At 40.0% G+C, this 10,745-nt stretch overlaps 1 protein-coding gene across 2 annotated transcripts; it reads left to right on the forward strand.

Annotated features, from left to right (window-relative positions):
- The first annotated feature begins 677 nt into the window (after window positions 1-677).
- LOC132407333 (transmembrane protein 250) lies at window positions 678-10,401 on the forward strand. Of its 2 annotated transcripts, XM_059993676.1 has the most exons (3): window positions 684-815; window positions 1,335-1,455; window positions 9,741-10,401. In XM_059993676.1, exon 3 carries the CDS (start codon window positions 9,864-9,866, stop codon window positions 10,281-10,283), a length of 420 nt encoding a protein of 139 aa, XP_059849659.1. In that variant the 5' UTR covers window positions 684-815; window positions 1,335-1,455; window positions 9,741-9,863; the 3' UTR covers window positions 10,284-10,401. The 2 variants fall into 2 exon arrangements, with proteins under 2 accessions (XP_059849658.1, XP_059849659.1); XM_059993675.1 differs by lacking the exon at window positions 1,335-1,455 and having other exon boundaries at window positions 678-815.
- Window positions 10,402-10,745: the final 344 nt, after the last annotated feature.

The raw sequence follows: 10,745 nt of genomic DNA on the forward strand, positions 1-10,745 counted from the left end.
CTTGCTGTGAAACAGATACACCTCTTTTTCCCTTATTAGGGAGAGAGAGAGAGAGCCCGTGGTTTGTCGCATTACCAGGTGAACGAATAGTCTTTGCGTTACTGCAAGTCTGTACCTTTATTGATGCTTTGCTCCACATTTCAGTGCTTGGTGGAGGGCGCTGATGCTTTTTTGCTGGTGAGGGTTTGGGGGAATCGTTAGGGTTCTAACGTTTAATTATCATTCATTCTTCAGGGCACTCCTATGTTTTCATGGATGTTTGCCAAGAAAAAGGAATTCCACAACGTATATTGTATACATTTCTCTGGCATTAAATGTACCTTTGAAACCTCCCCATTATCCTGCTTTGGAAATATATTGACATTGCTTCATGGTCATTGGGACAATCCTGGAGCTCCCTCCTCAGTGACTTGATAGGAACATCTTCAGCAGACGGACTGTGGTTCAAAGAGGAGGGGCTCAGCTTCCAAAGGACTTTTACGGATGGACAATAAATGATAATTTTGCTGATATTGCCCATGGTCCCCAAAATATACATTACTCATACGTGCATGAAAACATACTTACACGTGTGTGAAAATGAATAGACGCAAACGTCTGCGTTTATATATCCAGACATATGAATGTCATCGTCTGCGCACTTGTATATAAAATATTTATAAAACTGAATGACATTTTGCAATTGGGGTTCCATGGGTCTGCCGGGCTGCCGCCGCTGCTTGGCGACATGCCGTAAAATGTGAGCGGTCGCTGAGGAGACGGTAAGAAGCCTCTTCTTCCGTGGTGCGGATGTTCTCAGTTGTTGAGCGCAACATGTAAGTAAAAACGGGCCGGGGTAGCAGGTTTCTCTTCGTCATCCTCCCTCCGTCCTTTCTCACAGGGCGTGAAAACTGCTTACTAATTGGCAGGCGGAATTCGGAGCGGGATGGAAGTGGAGGTGGAAGAGCGGCCCGGCCCGGCCCGGGTGGGCCCAGGGCTCCGCCAACCCTAGTCATTCCTTGGCTCCAATTAGAATTATCCTTGCAAAATATCCTCACGTTCGGAGAAAGGCATCCCTTGTTCACGCGGTTCATTAGATTTAATTCTAGTTCTTTATTTTGAAGCTGTTTAATAATTTATTTGATGTGAACGTTGCTAGTCTTTGCCCTTTGAACATGCCTTTGAGGGCTGGCACCCCCAGTTAACAGGACAAATGTGAATTTTGTTTTTAAAGTGATATTTGCATATAGTTTATTCACCCCTCCCCCACTGCCCTTGATGACATTGTATTTTGTGTCTGTGATAATCTTGTGGTTTTATATTAATTATTTTTTTAATATTTCTTTATGTGATAGTGTTTTGTGAAGAATAAGAGATGTTAAAGAAATATTGTTAAAATTGTAAAATTTCGATTGGAATGAAGAAGCCAAACCAGTGATGCTGCTAGCAGATATGCCTGGCTATTAGGAAATGAAGGTACATATTTGGCTGACAAATGTCATGTCACCCAAAGTGATCAAATTTGACTTCTGGTACTATTTTATGTTAATGCTTGGACTTCTTCCCTCATCCCAGAAATCTGGCGGTTATTAATTGACATGTTTAAGTTGCTCATAATATGATTGTGTGGTACAAGATTTGGGAATGTATATGTCCAAGAGAAGGGGTTACAAGGAGAATATGATTACTCTGAAAATTCAGTGGGCCAGATGGCCCTCAAAGCTGTTAGAGAATATAAGGGTAAAACTTAAGGTTGATTGCAAGAGCTGAGGAAAACAGAAAAAATATTTGTCCATAAGAGATACCTTTCTCTGTTCCAGACACCTCCTCTTAAGCTCCTGTCCCCTGGTCTCTCCACCATTGCCTTCAGTGATGGAGACAAGAAGTCAGCAGACTTCCAAGTCTGCTGCATTGCTGCTAAATATTTTTTTCACCCCTCCCCCAAGAAAGCACAGGATAAACTGGAATCTTTCCTCCCTCCCCCCCCCCCCAGTAACTTTGTGTACAGTATATCAGGGGATAAGCACAGAATTTTGCAAGGTGAAAGATGAAAGGCTGACCAAAGTGGATTTCCAGAAAAGAGACACAAGACTGCAGATGCTGGAATTGGTGGCAATATACGAAGTGCTGGAGGAACTCAGCAAGTCAGGTAGAATCAGTGATAAAGAGTGGGCCATTATGTTTGAGTCCAGACCCTAAATCTGGAGTGGTTGTTCAAATAATGTTTCTCATGGCTTGGGGCATTTTCCATTTTTCAAATTCAGGTTGTTGTAGGAGATGATTGGATGTTCGTAAAATTCTGTAATCAGATTAACACTGCGTGGGAAATTGTTCTAAAAAGCAAACGATGATCTTCATTCAAACCAGCAGCAAATTTTCTGAGTTTTTTTTATTTCGCTGATACCACCCATCAATCCCAAATAATACAAACTTGATGGACCTGTTATGTTTTGATATTTTTGTCTTTGTCCTTTTCTAAATACAGTTCTTTATATGCAACATAAAACTGTTGTGATTGCAATTTCACAACATACTTGCTCTTCCTGTCCTTTTTCACCTGGAGAGGGAGAACAAAACAGCTAATGTAGAAGTGTGTGGGGGGGGGGGGCTCATGAAATTGCCTATTTAAATAATTTTCAAAATATACAGTAGGTTTAGAAATGGTTCTAAAAACTAAGTTAGGCTGCAATTTTATTACCAATATTATGTTTATCCACAATTTCTTTTGACCATTAGCACAAATTAATATTTAAGTCTTGGCATACATTAGGATAACATTCTATATGATAGTAAAGGTCCCTGTGGAGGACAGCTGGCATCATCAACATGGTTTTGGTTTAGACTTGCATTCAAAACAATGTTGAAATATGCTTGAAATAATTGCTCAGGTTTATTCTCTTGAGCATAATACCCAATATTTGATTCATTTAAGATTAGCCAGCTGGATAGCAGAGAAGCTCACACCCAGAGCTCTGGTCAAGTGAAGTAAGTCAGTTCACTGCTCTCAGCATATCTTGAATCTCCTGTACTCAAATGTATTAATGGATGTAATTGTGGCTTATGTCCCACTTTTGTCTCCAAGTGCACTGCTGCCCCTGTCCCCCTGTTAATAATATCAAGAATCAATAAGGGAAAGGGGAAGTTAGATAGTACAGAAAAAAATACTTGCAGTTAGGGCCTTCTTTTGATATGCAGGTACTGTACTTGCAAGGCAAATCCTATTGAAATCCTATTTTCTACTTCAGGTAGATCCTTGAAATTGTTGTTCCTCTTCATGCTTAATGGCACACCGGGTGGCAACCTTGCCATTTCATTAGCATTTATTTTTATGAAGCCGAGTTGCTAGCTCAATGCTCAACCCAGCACGGATGGAAAGTGTGCAAGGAGCCAGCCAGATTCAAACCCAGGACCACTCACCTCAAAGTTTGATGCAAATGCCACTACACCATCAGCTGGCAATAGACCCTTGAAATATAAACTGTTAATCCAGACACGTTGAAGATACTGGAGATCTTCATTAATTGTGTACAGAGATTACACTGCCAGATTTGCTTCCACATGTTTAGTTCACGTTTTTTTGCAACTTTTCATGAAATTCAGCACTTCACATACTGTGCAGATGCTAGAAATCCAAAGCAAAACACATATATTGTTGGAGGAACTTAGCAGGCCAGGCAGCATCTATGGAAAAGAGTAAACAGTTGATGTTTCAGGCTGTGACCCTTTATCAGGACTGGAAAAAAGATGAGAAATGAGAGCAAGAAGGTGGGGGAATGGGGGGAAGAAGTACAAGGTGGTAGATAGGTGAAACCGGGAAGGGGTGAACTAAAGAGGTGGGAAGCTGACAGCTGAAAAAGGTAAAGGTCTAGAGAAGGGGGAATCAGATAGGAGAAGGTAGAAGAACTTTGGGGGAAAAGGGAAGGGAGAGGAGCACCAGAGGAAGGTAAGGAGATAAAGTGAGAGATGGAATAGAAGCCTGTGAGGAGAAAAACTGACATTTTTAAACAATTTTTAAATAAATCTAGAATTGAGCAAATAAAATCTTTTTTGCTATCACATTAAAATATTCAGAAACTATTAATCTGGCTACAATTTTCTTCAAGGAAAACTTTACTTTCACATTCTGCATATTGAAAATGCTCATTGAAGAAAATGGCCTGGAGAAGGATTGGAGAAGTATTTTTTAGAAGTATCTATTTTTCTCCCCCTCTGCTCCTGTCCTCACCTAAGCACATTACTGAGGAATCCCAATTAGATTAGACAACACAACTGTATCTAGTCCAGTGAAGAACACATTAGCTATCATTCCGTAAGCTTTATCTTCAGAGATGCTGCCCAACCTACTGAAAATGTTTAGCATTTTTTATTGTTATTACAGCTTGTGGTTCTGTAGTGCTTGCCAATTTGTTACCACATTTTCCAGCGCAGAATGAAGTTTAATGCACTTCAAAAATCAGGCTCAACACACAAAATGCTGGAAAAACTCAGCAGGTCAGGAAGCACCAACAGAAAATGAACAGTCGAGTCCTGATGAAGGATCTCAGCCTGGAGTGTTGACTGCTTGTTCCTTTCCAAGTATGATTCCTGTTTTGCTTATTTCCTCCAGCATTTTGTGTGTGTTTTTCTGGATTTCCAGCACCTGCAGAGTCAGGGTTTTTCATTTTATTCACACATATTTACTTACTTTTAATAAAATAATAACTTTAGTGAGAAGTTATTTGTTAGAAACATAGAAAACATACAGCACAGTACAGGCCCTTCAGCCCACAAAGCTGTGCCAGACATATCCCTGAGTGTGGCTTCTATATTTGACAGATAGGTAGACAGAGGAGGTGGGGTGGCTTTGTTGGTAAAAAAAAACGAAGTTAAATCCTTAGGGGAAAAAAATGACATAGGGTCAGAAGGTGACAGCTTTGTGACCAACTTTGCAGAACGATCCAGTGATAAATGGAGAGGCAAGTCGTGTTGCGGAAGCAGTGAGTCTACAGAAGGACTCAGACAGATTGGAAAATGGGCAAAAAAGTAGGAGATGGAATATAGTGTATGAAGTATGTACTCATGCACAATGGTCACAGGAAAGAAGGCATAGATTATTTTCGGAGCAGGAAGTAAATTCAAAAAAAAAATCAGAGCTGTAAAAGGACTTGGGAATCCTTGTGCAAGATTCCCTCATGGTTAACTTGCAAATTCAGTTGGTGGTATGGAAAGCAAATGTAATGTTGGCATTTGATTGAGGTGAACTAGAATACAAGACCAAGGGTATAATGCTGAAGCATTATAAAGCATTGGTCAGACCACACTTGGAGTATTGTCAGCAGTTTTGAGCCCCTTTAAATAAAAATGTGCTGATGTTGGATAGGCCAAGAGGAGAGTCACAAGATCGATTCCAGGAAGAAAAGTGTTAATCGTGTACTGTATAAAGAGTATTTGCTGGCTCTGGGCCTGTACTAACTGGAGTTTAGAGGAATGGGTTGGTGGGGAGAGGATCTTACTGAAAGGCATAAATCGAGTGGATATAGAAAGGGTGTTTCCTATAGTGGGGGCATCCAGGACCAGAGGGCACAGCTTTAGAATAGAGGGACATCGATCTAGACCAGGCATGGGCAAACTACGGCCCGCGGGCCATATGCGGCCCGTTAAGCTTTTTAATCCGGCCCGCAGAACTTGATGAAATTATATTAATAAACCTTGTTAACGTTTTCTCCCCGCAATTCTGGCGTTTTCACAATAGATGACGCACTCTATATACATTTGTGGTGACCCATTTCCTGGCACATCCGAACCGGCTCACAATTAGCCAGCGTTCCGGCTAAGGGAGATAGCCTGCGGGGGTTTGCGAGCACAGAGCTTTGGAGCCTCTGCGCCACGGGGGGCAGGTTGAGGGAGGCTTAAAAGTGAGGCAAGGGATTTCGAATAAAGTTTTTTTCTTCAACTGCAGTTACCGACTCCGTGTCGTAATTTTAGCGCTGCATGTAGCACACCGCTACACATTGACCTTTGTTGAGGTGCAGCGTATTACTCCACATTTGCGCTTTACTCTTTGTCCGGCTCGACCTATTTGTGTGAACAGTCGTTCAGCGTCATGAACATCAAAAGAGCCAGCCACCGATCCAAGTTAACTGACCAACACCTCAGATCCATCCTGAGAATCGCTACAACAAAACTAAATCCAGACTTTGATGCGCTGGCTAAAAAGGGAGACCAACAACAATGTTCCCACTGAAATTAAAAATAAGTTTCTTCGTTGTGTTATGTAAAAAATGCATTTGAAAATATTTTTTTCAATAAGCCTTACATGTTACATGTCATTTCTGTTAAGTGATGGACATGAGTAGTGCGCAGGTGCACGTACGTTCTCAAAATAAAAAATGCGCTCCGCATACTGGCGCGCTGTCACTGTTCTGTCCCTGTGCTGGTCGTTGTTGAGTTTTGGCACAGGGGACAATTGAATAAGAAGGAGCAGGACAAGTAGACCTGCATCTCCTACCGTTTTTGAAACAAAGACAGTCAGGAGGAGAGTGATGATGATAATATCTTGAAGGATAACAGAATTTTCAGTGCTTTAAAATAATAACTGTTACTATAAAAAAAAGCTGTATTTTATTCATTTAATTTTCAGTGTTTTAAAAGTCATTTCAATAAATAGCTAAATACCATGGGACTTCAAAGACAGATATTTTGTTGTAATGCATTTGTTCATTTTCAATTGAAATTAAAGCACATGTTTTCTACGTATCCCATGATATTTTATTTTCTCTTATGAGGTGTATTACCAAAACACTCCATCCATCTGCTCCTGGTCCGGTCCCCCTGTCAAATTTTAGAACCCTTTGTGGCCCACAAGTCAAAAAGTTTGCCCACCCCTGATCTAGACAGAGATGAGGAGGAATTTCTTTAACCAGAGGATGGTGAATCTGTGGAATTCATTGCCCCAGGCAGCTGTGGAAGCCAAGTCATTGGGTATATTTAAAGCAGAAATTGATAATTTATTGACTAGTCAGATTACAAGGAGAAGGCTGGAGAATAAAGTTGAGAGGGACAATAAATCAGCCATGAAGGAAATGCTGAACAGTTCTGATGGATGAATGATATAATTCTGTCTTTAGTCTTATGGAGGGGTGGTAGTGAATTAGCAACTTTGTTTTATTAGCTATGACTTGAGATAAACCTAGTGGTGCACTGGGATGCTCTACCTTAACTCGTGCTTGAAATTAAGATCCTAAAGGTGCATGCAGTTTCCTCCAGCTGCTGAGTAATTAAATATGAATAAAAGTACAACAAAAATTACAGAAACAGATAACTTCCTTGCAACATTACTAGAGACAGACACTCAATGGTGACTTTATTAGGTAGACTTGTACACCTGCTCGTTAATGCAAATATCTAATCAGCCAATCATGTGGCTGCAATTCTATGCATATAAACATGCAGACATCATCAAAAGGTTCAGTTGTTGTTTAGACCAAATATCAGAATGGTGAAAAAATGTGATCAAAGTGACTTTGACCATGGAATGATAATTGGTGCCAGACACTGCTGTATCTCAGAAACTGCTGATCATCTGTGATTTTCACATACAATGATCTCTAGAGTTTACAGAGAATGGTGCGACAAAACAAAAAATCAGTGAGTGGTAGTTCTGTAGGCAAAAGCACCTTGTTAATGAGCGAGGTCAGAAGAGAATGGCCAGAGTGGTTCAAGCTGACAGGAAGCCAACAGTAACTCAGAAAGCCATAGGTTACAACAGTGGTGTGCAGAAGAGCATTGAACTTTGAAATGGGTGGCCTGCAGCAGCAGAAGTCCACACAGTGTTCCATTCCTTTGGCCACTTTATTAGGTACACTCTTTTAACTAATAAGGTGGCCTCTGAATGTATGCTCCAGTCATATCATTAACTGCCTTGTTCTAATATGATAACACTGGCATGTGTTCAATAAATGTGGAAACGTCATCAAAGTGATGAGAAGTGTAGCCCACCTCTCACTACTGGGACTTCTTGGCTCCGAACTCATCACAAGCTGGTCATAGTTTGGACCAAAGAATTGAGCTTCAGAGATCAGTTGAGATGAATCTGCCTGCCCTGTCGGCAAAGCATGATTTGGCTGCATGAGGTAGCATCAGGGGTGTGGTGGCATCAGGGAGGGTCATTAAAACTGAAAACAATGGGCATTAAAGGAAAGGTGTTTGGAATCGTAACTACTGTCACTTAACGGTCTTTCCAAATGCAGTTTTAATCAGTGTTCTAGTAATATTTTGTAATTTTAAGGAATGTTTTTTGCATTTCCTGTAAAATCTACTATGTGGTTCTTCGCACTGGTGAGCCTCTAATTTTAACTGTTTTTAGGAGAGAATCAAAGTGATTGGCTAAGTACACGAGTTAGAAAGTGAGCATAACTGAGGATCAAATTCAGATACTTAAACTTAATGTTTTAAAATATGTAAAATCAAAGTTATGTGATATCATGCAATAATTTGTGGTAGGTAAGAAAGAAATGGGTCAAAATATTATTAAAGTACTACTGATGCTCTCACTGGCATCTGCAGACTTAATGTGTGATGTTTAAGTTTAACCTTAAAATTGAAATTAATCCAGACTGTAACTTCAGGGGATGAGTACATTCCCCTTTTCTGCCACCTTCATCACAATTAACAAACCAAATTGTTCACGTTTTAATAAAAACAACTTAGCAGTGTGTGAGTAAACCATAAAATAAAATCTGAATGATGCAATCCAAATTGTAGTAACCAAAAGGAGGTTATTCTTGATCGTAAACAAGAAGTTCAACAGATACTGGTGATCCAGAGCAACATACACACAATGCTTGAGGAACTCTAAGTCAGGCAGCATCTATGGATATGAATAAACACTCAACGTTTTGGGCCAAAACCTTTCTCTCAGCCTATTGACTATATATTCATTTCAATAGATGTTGCCTGATGGTACTTAGTGCATCTGGCAATTTGAATGTGTTATTCAGCCTGCTGAGTCTTTCATTTGTTCCTAGCAGACTGATCCTTACAGAGCCATTCTTCCGCACTTTCCCAAAGCCCTGCAAATTAATCTGTCAAGTTCCCTTTTGGAAGATTTGTTTCTCTTTCCATTAGCCTTTTGGGTAATGGCTTTCAGATCATAACTGCTTTTTATGTAATTTTTAAAAAAATCACTTTTTGTATCCTTTGTTCAAAATGTTAAGTCTGTGCCCCAGGTACTTGCACTGAAACATTTTGTTCTATCCTGTATACTTCTGTCAAATCTTCTATTTCAACCTTCTTTGATGCAATCCAGTCTAGTTCTCCATTCGAACCATATAACCAAAGTAAGCATTGGTTTACGAAAATGTCAACAGAAGTACTAAATTTCACATTATTGCACCAACGATTGAGGAACAAATGAACTATGCACAGAGATATTATAGCTCTAATTTATTTATAGTTATCAGTTTCATTTGTGAAGTAAGCTTTTTTGCTGATTTTCTTTCCTTTTATGATATTAGGGACTCACTCCTGATGTGATGCATTTTCATAAGACCAGCAGGAGGAAAGATGGGTTATGGTGGATCAGTGGTGTACAGAAACAATGTCCTCTTGATTTGAGAATATTGCAATTGTGAACTGAAATTTCTGAATTTTGAAATTTTGCTGAAATTTCTTTTCTTTCCCCTCCTTATGTCCCAGCATAAACCAGAAAGATCAGGAGAGTAATGGAAATTAAGTTGTTACTTGGTTGATGCATTTTAATTTTTTTACCCCTTCTTTTCCAGACCTTTGAACAGGAAACAGTGGGGAGCTGTTGACCATTAACAGACGATGATTTGTTTGTTGTTTGCGAAGCCACATTTTCTCGGACTCCTGTCACTGAGAGAACATTGCAGCAAGCTGCCTTGATGCCGATATTCCCAATCCCCCGTCGGGTGCGTTCCTTCCATGGCCCCCATTCTACATGTCTACATTCGGCATGTGGCCCAGTTCGGACAACGCACCTCGTCCGGACCAAATACAGTAGCTTCGACCTTTACTTGAAATCACGGTGGCTGTTTTGTTTCATCCGCTTCCTGTTGTACTTCAGCTGCAGCCTCTTTACGTCCATACTCTGGGTGGCACTGTCCATCCTCTTCTGTATCCAGTACTTCTTCATACGTGTGTCACTGCGCTTTCAATACAAGCTTTCCATAGTGCTTCTGTTGCTGGGGCGTAGGCGTGTTGACTTTAACACAATGAATGAACTCTTTATCTATGGGATCCATGTGACAATGCTGCTAGTTGGAGGACTGGGCTGGTGTTTTATGGTGTTTGTTGATATGTAAATAAGAGTGCATGTGAGAAATGGTTTTGTGCATTATATTGTAAAATATATTGTTTACAATCATGCAAAAAGATTATTTGATTTTTATTTAAAACTAAATCTTGCTATGTTAAAATATATGAATCATCAATCATTGCTTTGTTTCTTTTCCCACCTCTCTCTCACTCTCTTCTCCCCATCCATGGTATGTCTGCATCATTTTGATGAAGCATTACACAAGCCAACAGTAAAATTACGGGAGTAGAGAAGTCTTACTGCAGTTATATACATCCAAAGTACCATGTACTATTTTAGACTCCATACATGTTTTAGAAATGGTGCCGCAGAAGTTCATTAATTGGATTAGTATATGATAGAGGGAGTTGCCCAGTGAATGAAGTTAGAATAAAATAGGCTAAGTTGTTCAGAGGTTTGAAGAAAGAGAGGTAATTGTATCCCACAAGGTTCTGATCGGGCATGATAC

This window comes from Hypanus sabinus, chromosome 18, assembly GCF_030144855.1.
Source record: "Hypanus sabinus isolate sHypSab1 chromosome 18, sHypSab1.hap1, whole genome shotgun sequence".
NCBI classification, from domain to species: Eukaryota; Metazoa; Chordata; class Chondrichthyes; order Myliobatiformes; family Dasyatidae; genus Hypanus; species Hypanus sabinus.